The 23,771-nt window shown below is 49.5% G+C and overlaps 1 protein-coding gene and 1 long non-coding RNA gene across 6 annotated transcripts; one reads left to right on the top strand and one right to left on the bottom strand.

Annotated features, from left to right (window-relative positions):
* Positions 1 to 363: 363 nt before the first annotated feature.
* 4930519G04Rikl (RIKEN cDNA 4930519G04 gene like) lies at positions 364 to 22,131 on the bottom strand. Of its 5 annotated transcripts, none has more exons than XM_087579742.1 (12): positions 21,929 to 22,131; positions 20,127 to 20,588; positions 17,697 to 17,870; positions 16,856 to 16,909; positions 15,370 to 15,457; positions 11,711 to 11,821; positions 10,957 to 11,030; positions 8,186 to 8,210; positions 6,303 to 6,371; positions 3,057 to 3,110; positions 1,280 to 1,366; positions 364 to 624 (listed from the first exon to the last, which is right to left on the bottom strand). In XM_087579742.1, exons 4-12 carry the CDS (start codon positions 16,874 to 16,876, stop codon positions 557 to 559), a joined length of 597 nt encoding a protein of 198 aa, XP_087435868.1. In that variant the 5' UTR covers positions 16,877 to 16,909; positions 17,697 to 17,870; positions 20,127 to 20,588; positions 21,929 to 22,131; the 3' UTR covers positions 364 to 556. The 5 variants fall into 5 exon arrangements, with proteins under 5 accessions (XP_087435868.1, XP_087435869.1, XP_087435871.1 ...); XM_087579743.1 differs by having other exon boundaries at positions 20,127 to 20,478; positions 21,929 to 22,128; XM_087579745.1 differs by lacking the exon at positions 20,127 to 20,588 and having other exon boundaries at positions 21,929 to 22,113.
* On the top strand, positions 11,357 to 19,419 carry LOC148002362 (uncharacterized). The gene is made up of 3 exons (XR_015634896.1): positions 11,357 to 11,970; positions 16,136 to 16,252; positions 18,803 to 19,419. It is a non-coding gene; the product is annotated as an uncharacterized LOC148002362 (long non-coding RNA).
* Positions 22,132 to 23,771: the final 1,640 nt, after the last annotated feature.

The raw sequence follows: 23,771 nt of genomic DNA on the forward strand, positions 1-23,771 counted from the left end.
AGAAGCAGAGCCTTCCCAAATGGAATCAGAGCAGCACACAGAGGAGCCTCAGGGAGGGGCACAGGGAGTGTGGATTCCCTAACGGCATGCTGGCCTTGAGATGTAAAGGGCCGACGTCAGAGTGGCCACGGACAACCTTGGGTCATATTGCCGCCATGACGCCTTCCAGAGGGAGGAACAAGCTGACTTCAGTCACCAAAGTGGTGACAAGTGCCCACCTGGCAGTTATAGCCAGTAGAGACCTGGCGTGGGGACTGGGTCAAAGGGTTGGCTATGGGTTTAGTACGTCGAAAATCAATTCCTTTTTAGGCATTTGTTCTAGAAGTGCTTATATTACAGGAATGACTCAGTCCAGACTGGCAGGAGTCAATTTTCATTTATTATACAATATGCACAATATGTAAGAGAAACATATTTACAGTCTTAAATATCCAACGTTAAAAAACAGAGTATCCAACGTTAAAAAACAAAGTATTTGTAATGGTAAAAAAGTTGCAAACGTGTAAAAAATTCTAAACGTGGACATTAGAGAAGCCCTTCCAGGAAGGGGAAAGGGTCACAGTGCAGCAGCTTCTGTCTTCGGGGCCACATCTCCGCCCTCCCTGCTGGCCTCATCCTGGGATTCTGAAACACAGTAAACAGAATTAGAGGACAGGATGCCCCTTGGGTGGTGGCTGGGCAGGCTGAGTGCCACACACTGGGTCCAGTGGGGTCCCTTATCACAAGTTCCGATAGGGGAGTGGGATCATGGCCTGCCTTCCCTCCCCAGACACTTTCCCGCTCTGTGGTCCATCCTGAGCCCCTCCAGGTACCCATGGCCAGCTGCATGGATTGAGTTTCCCTTTTTGTGCCTGCCTGACATGTTGTGCTGCCTTGTCTGCCCTGTGACATTTTGGACACACAGAGACTGAGCGCAGGTGTTGACGAGGATTTGGGTTCTACCTGAGTTGCCACCGAAGTTAAAAAAAGGGAAGCCAGGGGTTGGGGATTTAGCTCAGTGGTAGAGCGCTTGCCTAGGAAGCGCAAGGCCCTGGGTTCGGTCCCCAGCTCCGAAAAAAAGAACCAAAAAAAAAAAAAAAAAAAAAAAAAGGGAAGCCAAAGCTGGGCTAAGGAAGAAGCTGGCGGGCAGAGGCATTTAACATGATCTGAAGTATGGGGGCTACAAATGTACAGGAATGCCATGACGTGGGAAATGGGGGCGGGGGTGGGGTGGGATGGAGAAGAGACGCCAAGAGCAGATAGGGAACTTAAAAGAGACCAAACAAGTTGAGCTACGTACTAATGGCTTCTTCTGCCTTCTCCTCCTCCTCGGTGTCCGACAAGCAGGCCTCAGCGTGTACCAGGGCGGTGACGGAGATGGAGTGGCCTTGGGGAAAGGAGGCAGGAGTTAAGGTCGAGGGTGTGAGTCTGAGCCTCCGCTGCCCTGAGCATCAGGTGTGCACTGCCTCCGACTCGTCTCCTCACCCCTGCTCCGCTCTGAGAGTCTTTGTGACCTTCCCTGCAGGATAAGGACAGGCTCTGGACATCTTTCTAGCCCAGAGTCCACCATGATGCTGAGGGTGGGTGCCTGTCTTCCCCTAGTCTTCCTAGGGGCTGCCGCAGTCTCTGTGACTTTCTGCTTTGTGAGGAACCTCCTCTTTGTGTGCTGCCTCCCGCTAACCCGTCTCCTCCTCTGGGGATGCTGCCTGGTTTCTCTCTCCTTCCCAACCTCACTCCCATAATTCTCCTACATGGACAGATTGGAGGAGAGATCAAGAGTACATGGTTACGGGTTGGGGATTTAGCTCAGTGGAAGAGCGCTTGCCTAGCAAGCACAAGGCCCTGGGTTCGGTCCCCAGCTCCGAAAAAAAGAAAAGGAAAAAAAAAAAAAAAGAAAGAGAGTACATGGTTACCTCCCTAACTATTCAACTACCTATAGCCTTTACACACGTCAGGGGCCAGGAGTTGTGTTTGTCTCGTGCAAGAGAGTGACAACCAGGCACACACGTCGGTAAGTGTTATGGGCCTGTGATGACTTGAGGGACCAGGCAGACATTGGGACTTCACGACAACTCCATAGCTGACAGGATAAACACAAGATGACAGGTTGAACGGATGGGCCAAACTCCTCTAGTTCTTTGTCTTACAGAAAACAGATGCGTGGTGGGCTAAAGAGGGGCCGGGCATTTAAATTGGGCTGGGAAGGTAACTGGAGGTCTGGGGACAAGGAACAAGATTAGAAGATGAGGACGGTGTCTGAAGCAGTAGAACTGCAAGGGACAAGGACCTTATGGACAGAGGCTCTACCCTGAGCCTGTGGATTCCCAGATTCAGGGCCAAGGGGCAAGTCCAGAGGCTGTGTGTACTGCCCCCGCCCACACAGGCGGGGTTACTGCTGCTTTGCTTCGGATTGGCTCAAGGGGCGTTGGATGTAAGAGTTCCTGATGGAAACAGCTTCCGGTTTGTTTCCAGTCTCACAGTATGGGAAACGGGTTAGAGGGAGGTGAGATGCGGCTGAAGAGGGACTCACCACTCCTCCCCAGGACCCAGCACCATGCGCGGTCCTTCCAGTGGCCTCTTTTAAACTCATCCCCCAACTCCCAGGGAGCCTCCATAAAAGCAGGTGTATGCAGAGACGACAGGACAGAAAATGGCTGAGATTCTGAGGCCTTGACGGTGTAGGAAAGGAGGGTGGGCTTCTCACCCACCACTCACTCCACAAGTGCGACTTCAGATTTCCTTAAACCGTGGGTTGACATGAACCCGAATCCAAAGAGCTTTCCCACAGCCTCCGGCAGACGGCCCGTGATCAACGCCAGCCGTGGAGGTGTCTGGCACAGAGCCATGAGACCCTGGGCTTGTGGGTTGGGTCCTTTTCCACTGGAGAGGGACATTGGGCACTCCGAGACAGGAAGCACCGACGCTTGCGTGTAAGATGGGAAGGCCAGTGTCTCTGCTGTTGGGCTCTGTTCCCTGCCTTCTTGTGCTCTCTTCTCACGGGTCCCAGGGCAGCGCACACATCCCTTTACCTCCCAGGGAACCTTTCCCATCCGGTCCCATCCGGAGATGTTACTTACCTTCACAGTCTTCCTCATCGCTACTCCAGTCCCACTGCCTCTGGACGTTCCAATCTTTAGAAACACAAACGTCAGCAAGACAGTCAGTAGACAGTAGAGAGCTTTGGGGGCCTCTTCTAGAAACATGGCGAGAATTTGACATTGGGCCAGGACTTGGAAGTAAGTTCAGGCAGGAATTTGACTTTGGGTTAGGACAGGGAAGTAGGCTCAGATAAGAATATTTGTGGGCTGGAGAGATGGCTCAGTGGTTAAGAGCACCCGACTGCTCTTCCAGAGGTCATGAGTTCAATTCCCAGCAACCACATGGTGGCTCACAACCATCTGTAAAGAGATCTGATGCCCTCTTCTGGTGTATCTGAGGACAGCTACAGTGTACTTATATATAATAAAATAAAAAATAAATCTTTAAAAAAGAATATTTGTATTTGGGGCTGAAGAGGTGGCTCAGTGGTTAAGAGCACTGACTGTTCTTCCAGAGGTCCAGAGTTCAAATCCCAGCAACTGCGTGGTAGCTCAGAACCATCTGCAGTGGGATCTGATGCCCTCTTCTGTTGTGTCTGAAGACAGCTACAAGGTACTTAAGTGTAATAAAGAAATCTTAAAAAAAAAAAAAAAAGAATATTTGCATTTGGGCTAGTACCAAGCTCAAGGTAAACTCAGCCCAGGAATGTGTGGTGTTCCTTTTATCTTGGTCGTCCCGATGAGTCCCTACAGTGGTCAAGGGACTTGGTTTACTGCTTTGTTTGTTCCTTGACCTAGAACTGACCCTATTTTTTGCATGTATTTAAAATAGTATAAAAGCAGACTGGGAAAAAAATAAACCCGCTTCAGCCTCAGCACTGGCTGGAGCCATACTCCAGTGTTGTCCAATTGTCTTTTCTTTTCAATCCTCACTCCCTCTCTGGAGACCCGGTTGACTGACTGAGCTGGCTTGGTCAGTACACACTCTTTCCCCATTCCCTCTGTGTCTCTTCCTTTTTTAAAAGATTTATTTATTTATTATATATAAGTGCACTGTCGCTGTGCCCCCTCTGTGTCTCTTGTAGTCGTGTGTGTGTGTGTGTGTGTATGTGTGTATGTGTGTATGTGTGTATGTGTGTATGTGTGTATGTGTGTATGTGTGTATGTATGTATGTATGTATGTATGTATGTATGTATGTATGTATGTAAGTAGGGCATGCCCTCCAATGCAGCGATATTCACAGGAGCTAACAACCTTCTAGAGGTGGTCTTGGGTGGGATGTAATTAGACTGTTGGAAGCCAACAGGCTGGCTTAGTAGGGTAAAGGGCGCTTGCTGCCAAGCCTGATGACCCCAGTTTGATCTTGGGAATCCACCCGGTGCGAGGAGAAACCCAGCTCCCACAGGTTGTCGTCTGTAGAGAGCACATGCTCACCTGTGCTCAGCAGATAAAGGGACGTTGTAAGTGGGTCACTGGGTCACCACCCCATCATGGAGTTAATGTGGTTTTCTCAGCTCCCGCCTGGTTCCTTTCAGAGTGGTATTTTATTGGGAAGAGCAGGCCAGGTGTCTCATTTGCTTGCACTTCACGCCTCGCCTTTTACAGTCGCTGTCTTTCATCTGTGTATTTGCTGTGTGTGCATGTGTGTCCCCATGTGTGTGCATATGTGTTCCTGTATGAGTCTTCGTGTGCATGTGTATCCATGTGTGCCTGTGCATGTGTGTCCATGTCTGAGTCTGTATGTGTTTCTCCATGTATGTGTGTATGTGCCTGTGCATGTGTCCATGTGCGTGTGTGTCCCCATGTGTGTATGTATGTGTGTTCATGTGTGTGCATGTGTTCCTGTATGAGTTCTTGTGTACATGTGTGTCCATGTGTACATGCACATGTGTCTGTGTGTGTTTCTGAGGGTGTGTATGTGTGCATGTGCATCCATCTGTGCATGTGTGTGAGTGTGAGTGTGCATGCGTATCTGTGTGTATGTGTGTCCGCATGTATCCGATGACATATTTAGGATCAAGAACATGATCCATGAGATGATGCTGTTACTCTTTCCCACTAGAAACATCTCCGCTGGAGACATGAGCTGCAGCTGCATGGCTGGGATCCTCAATGTTTATGTATTTGAATGAATGTAATTCGGACAATGCATTGGTTTGGCATGGATGCCCAGGGCAAAGAGAGGGCAAAGCTGAGGAGGTCTCACCTCCCTTCCCTTCATGTTAGCTTATACATTGCCCTCTGCATACATCCGAAAGGGCCAGTCATTCTGTAAAATCCTCTGGGTACTAAGCTAATGAGTTTCATTAACTCCGAGGCCCAGCTGGACTCCAACAAGGCCCAGTGCATCCTGTTGAGAAGCAGGACCAAAGAGCCAACCCTCACTCCTGCCCTGCCCCGTTCCGACCCCCGCCCCTGCCCTGGCCCGGCTGCTCCTCGTGAGGAGATACCTGAGCCCGTATAGGACTCAATAGGATATACAAGCCGAGAGCAAGGCTTTCTGCTTTCCACCTGTGAGCGACATCCCCGCTTTGGAGCTGCTTGGGAGGAGTGCGATGGTTGTCTGGAGCTGAGCTGGGTGAGGGGGAGAACCGAGGACACAGGTCCTGCTGTCAAGAGTGAAGAGTCAGGACTGCAATTCCTGTCCTTATGAGAGGAGGGCCGGCAGCACCTGCCGTGGAGATGTAAGGATCTAACCAAGGCTTTCAGAGTTCTGTTCTAGGGGCCGCATGTGGGAGCGTGGGATCATGGCCCCATCAGTATACCAAGTGTGACCTTTGCTGGAGTCATGCCCTTATGCCCCTCCCCTTCCTCAAACGTCAACGCCTTTCAGTTGTATGTTCTGTGCCGTTTGGTTTTAATGTGACAGGCAATACTCCATCAGCAGTGTTTACCCAAGGATCAGTGGGGAGGTGACTTCCTATGGCCAGTGAGCCAAAGAAGCTGCCTCTGTCCTGACCACGGTGGGGGGCGGGGGGGAGTCAGGGAACCTGGATCTCAGGAACAACTCTGAAGTCAGTCCTCCTGTCTCACACTCCTGCTGTGATGGGGCCTTAACCAGAGGTCTCGCTGCTAAGGCAGGGCCATGCCCAGTCTCCGTGCTTATGATGGGGTGGTAGGAGACATGGATTCTGAGTCCCGTGACTGGGAACGATTGTGAATGAGTTAGGTGAGAACGGTCCTGACCAGTCATATGCTATGATCTAATCTGGAGGCCAGTGGTGTACGTACGAGCTTTATCAGTGAGTAATATTCTATATTCTACCCAAATGCCATCCACTTACTCGGGTATTTGATGGATTCTTCTGATCTTCTATGGGGATGGAAGGAGTCCCTCAGGTTCTCCAGGATGACTAAGGAAGAGAGGAGATCCTGTCAGTACCTCGGCACCGTGGCCCGTGAATTACACAGGAGCAAAGCGGCTGGACATGGGGACAGAAGACAGAAGGCAGAGGAGGTGTGTGGGAGGGGATGGGGAGTAGGAAATTTGGCCCTCCACCTGAGGACACCCAGGGTGTTAAACCATCTACATTCACTGAGCATGAAGCATATGCTGGTCCCCAGGGGCACAGGTGAGAAGCTGAGCTATCTGTTACTTGACTGTCACTATCTCCTTGGTGGCTTGTGAGATCGTTCCTTCCCCAGATCCACATCTGCTCCTATAGCATTCTCTTCCTAAAGGATTTGTTTACTGGGCGAAAAAAAAAAATGTGACCTTTGCCAGGCATGGTATTGCACGTCTTGAAAATGCCAGCACTCGGGAGGCAGAGGCAGGCAGATCTCTGTATCTCTGTGGATTCGAAGCCAGCCCCGGGTTACATAGTTCCAGGCCAGGGGAAAAAAAAAGTGGCCTTTGTTCGGAGACTGGATTTAAAATCTAGAAACATGCTCCATTAAATTTACATCCTTTTTGAGATAATTTATAACTGTGGAAACAGTGGAATGCTGACATTTTCCAATGTCACCTCAGTGGTATGGCGGCTTCCCCTTCTTTGTCTTCCTTTTGTACAGGATGTGGGGTGATATCTGCGGAGATCATGGCTGACCAGCTCATGAGAGGTTCCCGAAACGGGACGGTTCGGCTAGAGTTTAGTGTGTGGTGCCTCAGCTCCCTTGCTGAGGTGTGCCATAGGGGTACGGCAAGGGAGCTGGACTCCAGGAAGAACATGTTGGAGCTTTTTGTCATGTGGGCCTTCAGACATGCACACCAGGGAGCCCGAGGGTCTGTAAGGCTTTAGATGGCCGGGCATCCCATTAAGTGAAATCAAATAACCCTGTGGTGCTGATCTGCTATGAGCAAGGGGTGTGGAAGAGCTCATGCGGCCTTGACAGATGTCGACTTCCATTGTGGTACCAGGTACTTCACTTGCCCATAGAGCAAGGGGCAAGGGAGGGGGGTTATATGAACCTCCCCTCCCAGTAATGACTTCCACGTGTGCTTTTTTTTCCCACGTGTGCTTTTTTTTTTTTTTTTTGTGGTTCTTTTTTTTCGGAGCTGGGGACCGAACCCAGGGCCTTGCGCTTCCTAGGTAAGCGCTCTACCACTGAGCTAAATCCCCAGCCCCTCCACGTGTGCTTTTAAATGCACCATCAGCCTTGGATTGTGCGGTGGCTGCTTCCCAGGGATGGGCAGTGCTGCAAGCTCCATCGGGTAGAGCGTCCCTGGGGTTCCTCTAAGCAGAAGTACCGGGCGGGGTGGCTACGGATCACCTGACTGAGATTTGACTATGGGCCTGCAGCTCAGGGCATCCACACCGGGACTCATGCCCCGCTCTCGTTTGCCTCTGACCTTACGGAGCCATGAACCATGGAGCAGTTAGCTGGCATCAGGCTTTTCTCGGACGGAATGGATAAAACTTTACGTGAAGTGCATACTTTGTTTTTCCGCTCTTTGGAGCGTGGGGGTTTATTCCCCTTGGACTTGTTTATTCCCACAGCTGCCTTCCAACCTTCCTGTGCACAAGTCCACACCGCCAAAAGACATCCAGTCTTTGAGGACGGCCCTCGTTTTTTCATGGGATCGCCAACTCTGTTCACCATGGCCCCTTCCTCCTTCTTTACTTTCCAGCTGGGAAACTGGAACCGGGATGCATATTTTCAACAAAACAGTCAAGAAATTCTATCCCCCTTTTAGCACTTAAGATGAAACGAGTTTGGGGACACTTACTGTTTTCCTTGTCTGCGGATTCCACCTGCGGGCACAAAGAAAACGGACGTGAAGATCAGATCACACGTTTAGCCCGGTTAGCTCAGGTCTCTTTGTGCAGTCTGGTGGCAATTGCAAAACTGCAAGGAGAACAGGGAATCTATGCTGCCAGAGCCACCTAGGAGAGGCTAAAAAAAACTAGCAGGTGATCTTCCTGAAGTGGTTTCTGTTGTTGTAAAAATGTAAAAAATATAAATGCTGTCTTTTATCCCCACTAGGTCCATCACCGCAGTGCCCCAAGATATCTGCTGGATATCTTAATTCTCAGTCAGCTCTGCTCCATCCCATACCACATTGCCAAAGGCCTCTCTCTTAGCCTGGCAGCAATCTCTCTACCTTTCTAGCTCCCAAGGCAGGTTTCCATGCCAGGAACACACATCCCAACTCCGTGGCGGCCCAGACCAGCTGCCGCACACTTTCTTACACTTAAATCACTACGTGAAAGAACACACAACACAATAACCTCTGGCCCAACTGATAAGATATAATTGCCCACCTAGACATACAAAGCCCAGTACACACCCATCCCTTAAGAACATTCGTAACAACCTGTAAAGGTACAGGGTGGAATCTTTTTTTTTTTTTTAAAGATTTATTCATTTATTATATATAAGTACGCTGTAACCGTCTTCAGACACACCAGAAGAGGGCATCGGATCTCTTTACAGATGGTTGTGAGCCACCATGTGGTTGCTGGGATTTGAACTCAGGACCTCTGGAAGAGCAGTCGGTGCTCTTAACCGCTGAGCCATCTCTCCGGCCCCTACAGCATGGAATCTTAACGTCACCCGCCATGTTGTCCTGCCACAGCTTCTCTCCCTCTCCCTCCTGTCTCTTCCTCCTGTCCGTTCCAGTCTCCTCCTTCCTTCACACTTTTCTCCCGCCCATCCTTCCTTCTCATCCAATGACAGGCCTCCTTCTATCTTGTACCTGCCTCACCCGTGACATCATCCCACAGGTTTCACCGTGGACTGTCAAACTATGGGTGAGCCCTTCTAGGCAAGGCCAAAGGGGCTACATTTTAGGAAAGATTCCTGCTATTGATATCCTTCTCCTGATTTTATATATATATGTGTATATATATATATATATATACACATTTCTGACAATCAACAAAGACATACTGTCTTGTAGTGATGCCATATAGACATATAGATGACATCTTTTTTTTTTTTTTTGGTACTTTTTTTTTTTTTTTTTTTTCGGAGCTGGGGACCGAACCCAGGGCCTTGCGCTTCCTAGGTAAGCGCTCTACCACTGAGCTAAATCCCCAGCCCCATAGATGACATCTTAATTCTTAAGGATGCTCCTGTAAGAATTCCTAAGATTATACTGGTAATTATTAAGCCCTTTCTAATAGGGCTGTTATTAAAGCCCCCTCTGATATGAAAACTTCAGTTAGAACTCCTCCAGGCTTCACTGTCGAGAGTTAATTGCTTCAGAGATAGAAAGCAGGAACTTAGAACTTTAGAACACATTTCAAGAGCTTGTAAAACAATTAACCAAAGGTCATAAAAGGGAACTAACAATTTGTTGTAGGTGCAAGGAGGGAAGGCAAAATATTGACTGGGTTTATCTATGCAAAAACTTCAACGATAACTTAGTCACGAAATCATGACTTTTTAACTTTCTGTGAACCTGTGGAATCAGTGACAGAAAATTACTGTTTGGCTCGATAGCTAGTCTTAATGAAAGCAGGTGTAAACATCTCTCTGCTGTAAACGTCACATTCACTTTATGAGGTGAATTTATGTGTAAACTCGCGGCGAGCTTTTTACCATGTGGTCGTGCGTTCTGAAAGATGTGTAAGTGCTGAGGACAGAGAGCTGAGAGAGACATTTTTTGGAGAGGGAATTTTTAGAGGAGAATTTCTTTGGAGGAGAGAAGTTTTGGAGAGAACTTAGAAATAAAGACACTAGAGTCACTTTCAAAGTGTCCTGTTTTCTTTCTCTGAGCAACTTTCACTAGAAGACTGGGTCATAAGACTGGGTCTTCTGGGACATAAGAACAAAGGCTACTTAATCTCCTGCTGGTTTGACATGAGGTGCTAAATAAATGCCAGAGATTCTGCAGTTTCTGGCCTCAGAGGAACTCAGACATGCGGGCCAGCTACCCCTGCAAAGTAATCCAGACTTCAGGCAGGTAAACGGTTAAATATTAAAAAGGAATCTTAATTTTTTGCAAGACCAAGTTTTGCCCTCACTGAAGCCCTTTCCCCCCAGCTTCCTTCAAGAGAGAAGAACACCAGAGCTGGCCTCCAGCACTATACAATGTCCCTAAAGTGAAGTAAGATAGCACTTGAGGAAGACTCAGGAGCTAGCCTCTAGTTGGTAGTTGCTACTGACGGGAAGATCATCTTTTTTTTTTTTTTTTTTTTTAAAGGTTTATTTATTTTATTTGTATGAGTACACTGAGTACATTGTAGTTGTCCTCAGACACACCAGAAGAGGGCATCAGATCCCATTACAGATGGTCATGAGCCACCATGTGGGTGCTGGGAATTGAACTCAGGACCTCTGGAAGAGCAGTCAGTGCTCTTAACTGCTGAGCCATCTCTCCAGCCCGGGAAGATCATCTTAAATCGGGCATCAGTTGGCAACAGACTTGCACTTGACATTTCCCCACAAAGGAAATTATGTGTGCCTAGATTTTAATGCCTGAACTTGATTTTCCCGAAGAAGTAAACCGGGAACACAACATGCCTGCCTCCGACAAAGAAGGATATACCTTACCTTTCCGACAGACTCTTCGTCTTCCTCTTCTGAGCTGACACAGGGGACCACCTCCATGATAACCCTGTTGGAAACTGGTAGGGAGGCAGGGTGCTGTCAGTCCACTGGCCTTGTTGATGAAAGACACAAGAACGTGTGTGTGTGTGTGTGTGTGTGTGTGTGTGTGTGTGTGTGTGTGTGTGTGGTGGACCCAGAGCTGGAAGAGGGGGAGAGTGGGGTGGCCGGGTGACATGCACAGTGCCAGGTACTGCTGGGACATGCTCCTTGGCGGGTGAGAGGAGGACAGGAAGCAGCCCCAGACAGAAATGGAACATACTAGAAGGACGGCAGCGTGACCCGAGCGTGACCCCCAATCGATCGAACGCAGCGCGGAGGAGGGCAACTTCCCCCAGCCTTAAACGGCACTGTGCGAGCCAGCAAGAGCCAAAATGGCGGTGCAGTTGGGCTGAACACTATGCTGTGGGGCCCCGAAAGGTTTTAAAACTCTGTGGTGATGCAAACCAGCAGCCTCGGCACTCGAGAAGCTGAGGCAGGGGGATATCTGGAAGTTGGAGGCCACCCTGCGGGGGGCGCACGGTTGCAAGTAGCTGGTCATTTCTGAGGTTGGTAGTAACTGAATTGACGTGTGCGGACGTCGGAGAAAGGCATGACCTAACACAGTTACGGTCACCCCTGAACCATGTTAGTGAGGGATGCTGACTAAGAAGTACTCGTGTGAACAGCGTGCGGACTCGAGGACTTGATTTTCACAGACCGTCACTGGGATATGTGGGCTCCACTCTGCTGGGCGGCCACAGGCGGATCCGCGTTCCATGGGAAAAATGTCTCTTCCTCTGAGGAACATCGTCGTCGGAGACGCAGCAACCTAGGAGACAGACGTTGAAGACAGTGTTGACATCTGATATTTACAGCCAGATTGGCATAGAATAACTGACGTATCCTGAGGCACAGTCTGTTTCAAAATGTGTTTATCGTCCAGTGATGGCGTTTGCTGGCGTTTGCAGCTTTACTTAGGTATCGCTGTTTGTGGTGAGGGGAAACTGGGTTTTGGGACAACGTGCGATTGAACTGGAGGATATTCGTGTTGAGTGACTAGAACACAGATCCACTCCATCTGACGCATGGGATATTAAGAAATGGATCTCCCAGAAGGTTAGAGGGAGCAGACCTGTAGTTAGTAGAGACTGGGAAGATGGTGTGACAAGTAGACTTTAGGAATATGTTGGGTAAAACATTTATTGTGTGTGTGTGTATATATATGTATGTGTGTGTATGTATATGTGTATGTGTGTATGAGTGTGTGTGTGTATGTGTATATATGTGTATGTATGTATGTGTGTATGCGTATGTGTATATATGTATGTGTGTATGTGTGTGTATATGTATGTGTGTGTATATATGTATGTGTGTATGTGTGTGTATATATGTATGTATGCATGCAAATATATATATACAGAAGAGGGTGTTGGATCACTTGGAACTGGAGCTAAGAGGTTTGTTTTCCTCTTGTAGCTTTCAGTGGCCTTTCTTTGTTCTTGTGTATTAGCTATATGTCATGGGGGAGTTTCGTTTTTTGGTCTTGTCTCTGTGATGTCCTGCACCTTGTGCCTGAAGTGGCAGGGGCTGGGCAGGGGAAGTTATGTACCTATGTCATCTGGCTACTGCTCTGGGCGTCTGGACAAGGCTTGGTAGAGAATGAGAAGTCGTCACGCACTCCTGTTCACAGCCTCTTGCTCCTCCCAGGTCGCACAAAGCTGGGAGCAGACTGGGCCTGTCTTAGCCTCTCAGCCTGCGACGCCCACACAGGACACTTTCTGAATGCTACCCAAGGCCTCTCTCTGTCTCTGTCATTGAATAACTACCTCACTGAGATCAGGACACTCTACCTTGTCACCAGTGTCTCAGCAGTTCCCAGATAGCGAGGAGCCAGGCTCCACAGAAGTCCCCGTTTCCTTCTAACTGCAATCTAAGTCCTTGTTCCCCAATGAGCCGTCTCCCCGGTCCTGGATTCGGCTTTCGCCATGGGCATTGAGAAGAGTTTCGAGAGTCATTCTCCTCTTGTGGGCTGTGTATTAACTAAGTTTAGTGTCAAGAGTCTCCCGTGGGGGGTTGGGGATTTAGCTCAGTGGTAGAGCGCTTGCCTAGCAAGCGCAAGGCCCTGGGTTCGGTCCCCAGCTCCGAAAAAAAGAAAAAAAAAAAGGAAAAAAAAAAGTCTCCCGTGGCCACGCTGTCCCTGGGAAGACTGTACGAGACAGGAACTATTGAAACATCCCAGCCAACCAGTGAGGGAAGTGTTGGAAGTCCGTGTCAAGTGATAGGGAAACCTTAAAACCGGCAGAACATTGGGGAGGGGATGGGGACGTGTGAGGGAAATACATCGTGTGATGTTGAATGGGCCCTCTCTGGGCAGAGGGAGCATACCTTTGCAGCAACACTGCAAGTTTCCCATCTCCGAGGAGCCTAGGTGGCGACCTAAAACCTGTCCCACTGCTCTCAGACAGACGTGAACTGTGCCGCTCACTCACCGAGACACAGTTGGAATGGAAGGCCAGGCGTGTGCCCGCTCATTGCCGTGGTGACCATTCATCGCAGAATGTTCAGGGCACCTATGGGGGTGCTGTTGTGGTGCCGTGTAGAGAGGCGTGTTTCCCATGTCCAAAAGTGTGCCATGCGAGAGGATGTGTTTGATTTCAAAGGCTGGACCTCGACCCACACTTATTAGACTGGGCTTATGTTGTTTTCCCTTTATGGTGGGGTTTGACCTTCATACCTTGTGCTAGCCAGAAAGTAATCCCTGGGCTTGTGTGTTTATTAAGACAAGTTAAATAAGTAAAATTATAATGTCTGCCACCATTTTTTTCTTTTTTTCTTTTTTTCTTTTTTTCTTTTTTTCGGAGCTGAGGACCGAACCCAGGGCCTTGCGCTTGCTAGGCAAGCGCTCTACCACTGAGCTAAATCCCCAGCCCCCACCATTTTTTTCTTGATCATGGAAGTAACATGATAAGGATTATCGCGTTGAGTATAGAAAGAGGAAGGCCAACTGCTCAACTGAGACACCAACCCACTGTTCCTGAATGTTCACAGGCAACTGCCGTGTTCACGGAAAGGTGGTTGCTTTTCCGTGCCAACACTTGGGTGACTTGTGGGAACCCCCTTCTGTGTGTTTCCTCCCCAACAGACGCTGTGTTCGCTTCATCCTTCTTCCCAAATCTCCTCACCACTAAGGGACTGAGGAGATGGGTGCTTGTGTAGAACCTGTGTCCCGCTGGCCACAAGAGCTGCAGGACAGCTTTGAATGGGTCCCGCCCCCAATTTTTGTGTGCTATTGAAAAAAAAAAAAAAAGCTGTGTTGCCACGTTCTTGGCCCCACACTTTGCAGGTGACCGCATCATGGTAGTGCTTTTAGCCGCAGAGCCTGAGCAGCATCGCTGGCTCCTTGAACTTAAGATCTCCGAGATGAGAGGCCATCTGTTTGGTACCCTGATGTGCGATTTCCCCAGCACCCTTTGCAGAAACTGCCTTGTTTCTACACTGTGGGTGGGTGTCTGCTTGTTTGTTTGCAGGCCTTCTCCTCCATTCCTTAGTCTCCCTGCACTTCTGCTCCAGCCCCATGTTCTTTTTGGCTCTGTGGCTCTATGATACTGTCTGAAGCTAGGCATTGGGAGGCTTCTGGCCTTGTGCTTTCTAAAATGTTATTTTCTCTCTGGAATTTGTTTACAATGTCATGTTTGTTTTATAGAATCCTGGAGTGCGACCCGAAGGTTTTTTTTTTTTGTTTGTTTGTTTTTTTGTTTTTTGTTTTTTGGTTTTTTTTTGTTTTTGGAGCTGAGGACCGAACCTAAAGCCTTGTGTTTGCTAGGCAAGTGCTCTACCACTGAGCTAAATCCCCAACCCGTTTTTTTGTTTTTTTTTTTTTTTGTTTGTTTGTTTTTATTAACTTGAGTATTTCTTATATACATTTCGAGTGTTATTCCCTTTCCCGGTTTCCGGGCAAACATCCCCCTCCCCCCTCCCCTTCCTTATGGGTGTTCCTCTCCCCACCCTCCCCCTGTTTGTTTTTAAAGCAGTAAAGGTTTCTGAAGGAAATCTTATTTGAAATATAATCCACTGAGTTATGCAATTCACTTCAAATGCAATTTAAAGATTTATCCCTAGTCATATCTGTACGTGAACCACTGTTGTGTGTGTGTGTGTGTGTGTGTGTGTGTGTGCATGTGTGTGTGTGCGTGTGCGAGCGTGTGTGTGGGTGTGTGTGCATGTGTGTGTTGTGAAAGTATGCAGGAGACCATGTGGGAGGACAAAGGGGATGAGCTAGACTTGGGTGGCACGGTAAACACCAATAATGACAGAGACTAAACACACATTTGAAAAACTTGAAAGCACATAGGGAAGGAGAGGGGACAATTTACATACCAGTTTCTGTTCCCTCTTTCCTTATCCTCAGAATCCATGACACATACTTCTGGATATACCAGGACAGTGACCATGATGTGGTGGTGTCCTTGGGAGAAGGAGGACAGGGTTCATGTCCCCCAATGCTCCTGGTGCCTCAGAGCCCCAGTGCAGAACCCAGTTCTCCCTCGAATCCCTTTTTCTCGTCTCGGGGCCTCAGTCACCTTGCTGTGCACGGGGACGGTGGCTGGAATCCAGGGTGCTTCTCCAGCCAGAGCACCACCCTGTCATAGCCTGTGACTCCCTGCCCTTGCAAGATTCAGCCAAGGTCCCTTGACTCCCACAGGGGACCTCCCTCTCTCTCCCTCTCTCCCTCTCTCCCTCCCTCCCTCCCTCCCTCCCTCCCTCCCTCCTCCCCTCCCTCCCTCCAATCTCCCTCAAATTGCTTGTCTTGCCCTGTCTCACTTCCTTTTGCGAGTCGATGCCCACTCACATGGTTCCTCTGGTGTGGAGACATTGCCAGAAAGACCAGGGCTGCCTTCCCTCCCAGCCCCGTTCATTCATTCACTCACCTGCTTCCTACCTAGAACCTTGAGACCTGTTACGGGAGTAAGGGGGTCTATCGAGTCTTGTGGGAGAGATTTACAACCAAACTACGTACTGGGGGGAGGGCCTGGGAAGACGCTGGACCTTCACAATGGTTGCGTAGGTAGACAAGAGTGAGAACGAGTCTAGGGGGTGAAGTCCAACTTGTGCAGATCTCGTACTTTGTAATTTTATCCTACAGGAGGGAAGTATCGATAGAGAGCGGGGACCTGGCGGGGTTTCACACTGAGTCTCGGAAGGGCCCGCTGTCGAGACTACTAGCAGTCCAAGGACAGGAAAAGCGTGGTGGTGTCATCAGGTAAAGCAGCAACCACTGCGACCTGCCACCTAGAAGCCCTTTGCTGATCTTGTTTAACTTCCAGAGTTAAACCAGGAGGGGACAGAGAGTTCAGAGCAGAAAATGCACGGATCCTTACAAATGCTGGGCGTGTTGACCTCTCCCCCTCTCCCTGGGTCACAAGTCCACCTCTAGGGCCAACTGCCACCTGTGAGCAAGGCCTTGCCCTCTCCTCCCCACAGGATCTGTCCCTTGCAGGGTCAACAGAGAAGACCAGAATCCAATGCAAATTGTGCAGAGTGTTAACCGATAAACACCAAAACAAGGCCATGATCGCTGGCAGGGAGTGTTAACCGATAAACCCCCAAAAAGGCCATGATCACTGGCACAGGCTGAACCAGCAGGGCTGGTGGGGAGGGTTCTTTTTAACCAGCAAAGCAAGAAAAGGTTTACTAATGGTTTGCTTGATACCAGAGACCTAAGGGCCATATTTCCATAACAGTAAAATAACAGCAGGAAAGAAAGTCTCAGAGCAGCAGGCGCACCCCATAATAACCCTAACCCCGCCCCCGGCTCCCCCAGGAATCCTTCCCCACAGGGTCCCATCCCAAGGAGTATCCCTACCTGCAGGATCTCCACGCTCATGGCTCCAGTTCCACGATCTGTGCACACGCCGATCTTCAGAGATAGAAACATCAGAAAGAGCATTAGTGGAGAGAGTCCTGCCCAGTCTGTCCATGCTTGTTGAGGTCATGATGGGTGCTGTGGTTTAAGATGTGCTTTGGGGCTGGAGAGATGGCTCAGTGGTTAAGAGCACCGACTGCTCTTCCTGAGGTCCTGAGTTCAATTCCCAGCAACCACATGGTGGCTCACAGCCATCTGTAATGAGATCTGATGCCCTCTTCTGGTGTGTCTGAAGGCAGCTACAGTGTACTCATATACAATAAATAAAATCTTTAAAAAAAAAAAAAGATGTGCTTTGACCAGCAAGGTTCAGAGGCTGGATGTGTAGACCCCAGTGTGTGACAGAGAGGGCTTAGAGGAAGGAAGTCAGGTCGCTGGATGCTGACCTATGCTGGGTTTAATGTAGTTTTCTCACACCTTGGTTGGCATCGTTCAATAAAAGGAGCAAACCTGGTCTCTCCGTCCTGTGTGTTTGCTTTATTACGACGGCATCTCCCTCTAACAAATTCCCACCCGCAGGTGTCGTCACAAAATCTAAGCACATGTCTGCGATGTGCCCTCGAGCCCCCAAATCGTGACCTAAATTTCCCCCTAGTTTATAAATCCCCACAGTAGGCGTTTTGCTATAACAGAGAAAACAGACTAACGTAATTACGGAAGGTGACTCTGCTCTATCCTGCCCCGGACCTTCAGATGTTTCCCAGGCTCTGAAGAGTCGGGAGCCCTCAACCAAACAGAGGCAATCATTGTGAGCTGCCAAGTGGGGATTTGAAACACTCACCTCTCAGTTTGCTTCTTCAGTGACCCAGGACAGCTGTTGCCTCCCCATCCATCGAGCTGGAATCCAGGCTGTGAGGTGCATATGGCAGATGTGGGTTTGATGAACAGAGCTGGGCCAGGCTCAGAGCAGCAGCCCGTGAGAGGGTGACACTGTTTCCTCTGCACCAGGAACAACCTGAAACACGAAATGTGGCTATTTAAAAAAAAAAAAAGATTTATTATACAAGTACACTGTAGCTGTCTTCAGACACACCAGAAGAGGGCATCAGATCTCATTACAGATGGTTGTGAGTCACCATGTGGTTGCTGGGATTTGAACTCAGGACCTCTGGAAGAGCAGTCAGTGCTCTAACCACTGAGCCATCTCTCCAGCCCCTGCATGGTTACTCTTAACTAAAGCAATGTATGTAGGTATGTAGTACTTTTGTAGGAGCTGAGGCATTGCAAAGACCCAGAGAGCCCAGCAATGAGAAAAGCTGACCTGCCCATCTCCCGGCAGTCTGCTACAGAGTCGTTCACTGTCCTGATCAGCTCCCATACTTTCAAGCCACCCCTCTCCCCGACACTGTACATGCACAAGGCTAGCTTTTCCCTGAGGTGCTGGGGACACTGATTTGGCAGTGATCACATCACGGCCCAGCTACATTTTTTTTCAGGTGGGCACAGTGTGCAGAGTTCATAAAAGTATCAGGGACAGAGTGAAGATTTTGTGCTGACTTCGTGGAGGGGCGGTGGGTGGGGTAGTCTGTCCTCTCAGACCGCAGATGGACAGCTAGCTCCATCCAGAGCACCACAGTCTGGGGGGCAGAGTTTTCCAGAAGAAGCAGTATCATCTCTCAGGTAAATGTCATGTGTTTCTGGGATGACCTACCGGTGTCAACAACAGGACCAGATGGTAGGCATCCGGAAGCAGGTGAGCAGTGGGAAGCAGGTCCTGTTGCCTGCTCTGGATGTTCTCGGAGCAGCAGGAGCACCCGTCACATGACATTTGCCTCAGATCTATGATACTGCTCTTTCTGGAAAACTCTTTCCCCCACACTGTGGTGCTCTGGATGAAGCTAGCTCTCCCTCTCAGGACCGACTTTCTTGTTCATTCTCTGGTCTCAGATTCCTGCCAGAATTTGGTGACATTGATGGCTGTGGCAAGTTCCAGAGGAACTTTCAGCTTGGAATTCATGCTGAAGATGGGTCACACGGAGAAGTGGAATGGCTCTCATCTCATGCTGAGAGAGGGCACAGAGGAGCGATGCTCTCACTCAGATGGACTTATTTAAGAACTGGCGACTGTGAAACGTATCTCGTCCTTAGAGAATGCTGCCAGCATTTCCCCGGTTTGAATGGGAGTCCAGCAAGACCTCAGGACAGGGGGAAGACCCGGAGGGGCGATCAGCACGCCAACAGGGTTGCTCGTGGCGGGCACAGGAGCCAGAGCTGAGGTAAAGATGACTTGAGATGAAATGGAAGAGGGAAGATCCTCAGTGAGAAAATGCACCACGTGACCCCACAAGCCACTCATCATCAGCAAAATGGGCTCTGAGCAAGGAGTGGCGCTGGGCCGCCCGATCATCTCATCCCTGGCCTCCACCTGTGGGACAGTGATCAGATGGACTGGGGGTGGGGGGAGGGAATAAGGTTCATCCAATGTCCCGTGCTTGAAGTCAGACTTTCAGGCCCTATTCTTTTTGTAATCAGAAATAACTCATAACCATAAACTTTCAAGTGTGCTCTTAGCGTTTTCAGCCATTCCTATTTCAGGGTGCTTTTTCGCCATCTCAGTATGAAATCCCGTTCCCAGGATCAGTCAATGCTCTTCCGCAAGGCTATGGGCTCTCTCAGTTCTTCTGCACATCTCATGCCGACAGGTCTACACCATGCTGCGCAATCTGCCAGTTTTAGTGTAGGTTAGTAAGATGCATCTGTGTTGTGGTGTGCACCTGTGCTGCACCTGCACTGCACCTGTGTTGCACCTGTTCTGCACCTGCACTGCACCTGTTCTGTACCTGCACTGCACCTGTGTTGCACCTGTCCTGCATCTCTGCTGCTCTGGATTGCTAGGCCACATGATAGCTCTTAATGTTTTCAGGACCGGTAGAGCCATTTCTTCTTAGCTATTCCCGGAAATGCACCAGAGATTCTGTTGCCGCCACCATCACTGTCTGTAACACATCTTTTTCCCTTCTGTCTATAGCTGGGTTGTTCTTCAGCGACATTCTCCACGTGCTAAATGGCTCTTGTCAGCTCTCTGCCTCTCTGGACTTTAACCAGGTCAATGTGATCCGAGTTTTACGTTTTGGGTTTGCTAATGTCTGGTTGAAGGTTTAATTAAGATCTAAGGGCTTCGGGCTCTTCCTGGCTTACAAGTTCCTGTCATCTCTTCCTAGATTCTCTTTCTGCCCATGCCCCCGTGCTTGATAGCTTACGTATTACATACCTTTACTACGACTTAGACTTGATGCTTGTTTCTGTATCTCTGCTGACTGTGACGCGGACTTGGTGCTGTCTGCTGACTGATGTATAAGCTTGTTTCTTTCCTCTGCTGGCTCAAGTCTGCTGCTCAGGGAAGTCAGAGACTGGACCATGTCCTCCAGTGTCAATGCCTAATGTTCAGTGTTAGTGACCATGCCTTTATTTGGAAATTGGTTCCCTTTCACTGAGGTGAGCTTGTCCTGTATCAGCATGCACTTTAAGTGAATGACCGCCACTCAGATGACAAGAAAGTGTGGGCATAGAGGCACAGAGGCGACAGGGACGGGTGGTGACAGTCGGATAGGAGAGTGGTACACCTGAAAGCCAATGTCATCCAGGGGCTTCAGCAGGAGCGGTGAGGAGGCAGATAAAGATACGTGTCTATAGCTCTCAGAGATCAGGCGCATTTGGGCACAGACGACTCTGCCTTTAAACAGACAAGTTCCTTCTGACCACCTTAACATAGACATCTCTGTCCTACAGAACTGCAAGTGAAGAGCGTTCTGCTTGTCTAAGGGACATAGTGCTTTGTTCCAGCGACCAAAGACCCTACCAAAACTCCCCTGTTGAGGCTTATACGTCTTACTAGCTCTTTCCTGAATGTGGGGGACAGAGACTGTCCTCAGTGAGCACTGTCCTGAGGGAACACGTGTGTTGACATGAGCTGGCCACGTCAAAGACTCTAGAGCCTCAGACCCATTGAGGAATGCATGCATCAATACATTCCCCCTCCGTGAGATTGAGAGGCATAGCAAAACCTTCCTGGGACACCAAGCACAAGTGTTGATGGTCTGTGCAGAGTCTGTCCACCATAGCTTTTCCCACTCCTGAGGTATATGGCCTGAAGATTGTCCCCTACAGAGACTGTGTTGACCAAGACTAGCCACACATGTCTCCCTGTTCTCTTGCAAACCATAAACTCCGTTCCCTCATTTATAAGTCATAACCTCGCCTCCTTGCCAGCCACGTGCCATGGCTCCGCCTCCCTGTTCAACTCTAAACTGTAAACATGTGAAGCTTCCCCAGGTGCTGTGGTTTCTCCAGCCTAGAGCTCAGACCCCTCTGCTCTCCCGTGTGTGTATCTATGTTTCTGCATCCTTTCTCTGCCGCAGTCAGGTCCATCCCAGGAACTGTGCATGAAATGGTGCAGGAACAGACTTTCCACGAGTTTACCTAACTCATTGAATGTGATTTCAATAGCTGATACGGCTTATGTCTAGTAAGCCTTAGGACCAGACTTAGCGAGGGATTGTATATATCTACGCATGTACATGTGTATGTTTGTATGTATATGTATATGTGTGTATATGTGTCTGTGTGTCTCTCTCTGTGCATGTGTATGTATGTATATATGTATGTATATGTATATGTATGTATGTGTGTATGTGTGTGTCTGTATATTCATCTGTGTGTCTGTGTCTATATATGCATGTGCGTGTGTTTGTGCATGTGTGTGTGCATGTGTGCGTGCATGTATGTGTATATATGTATGTATGTATGTGTTTTCATCTGTCTGTGTGTCTATATATGCGTGTGTGTGTGTGTGTGTGTGTGTGTGTGTGTGTGTGTTGGCCTGTGTTAAAAGGTCTCAGGAGCATCTATGGCTTTGTAATTCTCTAGGCACTGGGCACAGCACGTACTCAGACAAATGGATACCCTGCTAGAATGGAGACACATGAAGCAAAATAGAGAGAGGGAAAGGGGGCTTGAGTAGAGCCTAGATAGTGAACTACCACAGATCTCCACACGCTTGCCCAACCCAATCACCTTGGAATTTGTTTCTTCGAGTGTAAAAATGTATTAGAGAGAAGTGTACTGGGGCCTCAGTTATCTGGACACCGGAAGGGGACAGTGGACTTGAGGGACCAGTAACCTGGTGCCCTCTTCATTGGACATGTTTAAATTCTAATGTACCAGGGGGAAAAGACCAAGTTGGGTGACCATGTCGGTGTGTTTGACTCCCAACTGGCCCGGAACCCAGGACATTCCGACCAACTGCCCATGTGACAGTTGCATAAATTAGATCTGCCTGAACCGGCCAAACCTAGGGGAGCATATGAAGAAGCAGCAGCTGCGGGGAGCTGCTGTGCTGGGGCGGGATGGTTCAGGGAAGGTCTCCGGCCTCCCAGGGTCAGGCTGACTAGATCTGACCAACCCAGTGAAGCAGCCTGGACCCAGGAGAGGCTGAGAACTGGCTGCAGCTAGGCCACTCAGCGTGTGTAGCCTCCTGCTTGCATATGGCTCACTGGGGCTCCGCTGCTACTGGGCCAAAGGCTGATGGGCCCAGCAAACTCTGAACTGGGGTAGACAGTAGGAAGGCCTTGGTATCTGCCGCCTGACCTGTCTTGGATTCCTGTGACAAGGATGCAGAACCTCTTGTGGGCTCTGCAGTAGCTTTCTGGACCGCCCTGTTTGAACGTCTTAGCATCTTTGCATCTTGTGCCCTTGAGCCACATGCAGGGACAATATATTCAAAATAGCGTGGATGTCGGGGGAAGCTTCCTAGATACTCTTTTCTCCTGTTGTCCCCGCTGTCTCAGGGGACAGCTGAACCAGAGCTGCACTGGGAAGAGGGTCTTACAGTGTACGGCAGACTTGAACCACTCAAGGGGCAGATTCTGGAATAATTCTTAGAGAGAAAGGCAATGTCCTGACACAAAGCCCGGGCAGGTGCCTGCTGTCCTGTGCTCGGGCCTCACTGAGAAGCCGTGGGGCATGGGAGAGGGACTTCCTGTTCTCTTCTCCATGGTTCGTGGCTTGTTTACTAGAACGCTCCTCTGGTTATCTACTATTCTCAGGGTATAAAGCTTAGTGTATTGATTGCACATGAAGTCTGAGGAAAACAGACTGCTGCTTCCTGGTTGTGCCTGAGCAGCCAGTGCTACAGGTCTGGGGAGAGCCGGATGTGTGAGGGTGTTTCCTCTAGCTAGGAAAGACATGGGGCAGGCAGGGGTGGTGGGGGAGCTTGGTAGGTTCAGAGTTCACATGAGCATGGTATCGTGGAGTTCCCAGGAGGAACTGTCGTCAGCCCTGTGGTCCCCCCACATCAGCCCTGTGTAGCGAGTGGAACTCTGTATTTGACCTTCCATGAAGAGCCTTGCCCAGAGTCACACAGGTCTCGTGGACCAGATAGAAGCAATGTAGTTGGCTCCCTGGGGACGCAAAGCATCAACCAGAGTCCACGATGATGATTCAGACTCCCTCCTACTCCTTTTCCCAGATTTTCTCACCCCACAGAGGCTGTGAAAAGAGTAGGGTACCCTGAAGAAGTGCTTGGCCAAGAGAATGGCACGTAGCTGACCCAGACTCCTGCCTTTGCATGGCAGTCCCGCACCAACAGTTAGGGCAGTTTCTCAATAGAATGTAACTCGGAGAGCAGTGTCGACTCTAGGTCCCCACTTCTTGAGACTTTTCCTCATCAGCTTCCGGGACCCTCTTGAAGAACCCACGTTCTTCTTGGCTCCTATGTGGCTCAAAACTCAAACTCAACGTTGTCCCCACCACAGTGAGCATGCCCAGATTCCACTGGGCAGCCTCGGATGAACTGTTAGCATTGATTACTGGGGACAAAGTAGCTCCTGGGCTGTGGTTCCCTGAGAGTGGAGGAAGC

This window comes from Rattus norvegicus, chromosome 12 (assembly GCF_021556685.1).
Source record: "Rattus norvegicus strain SHRSP/BbbUtx chromosome 12, alternate assembly SHRSP_T2T, whole genome shotgun sequence".
Classification (NCBI taxonomy): Eukaryota; Metazoa; Chordata; class Mammalia; order Rodentia; family Muridae; genus Rattus; species Rattus norvegicus.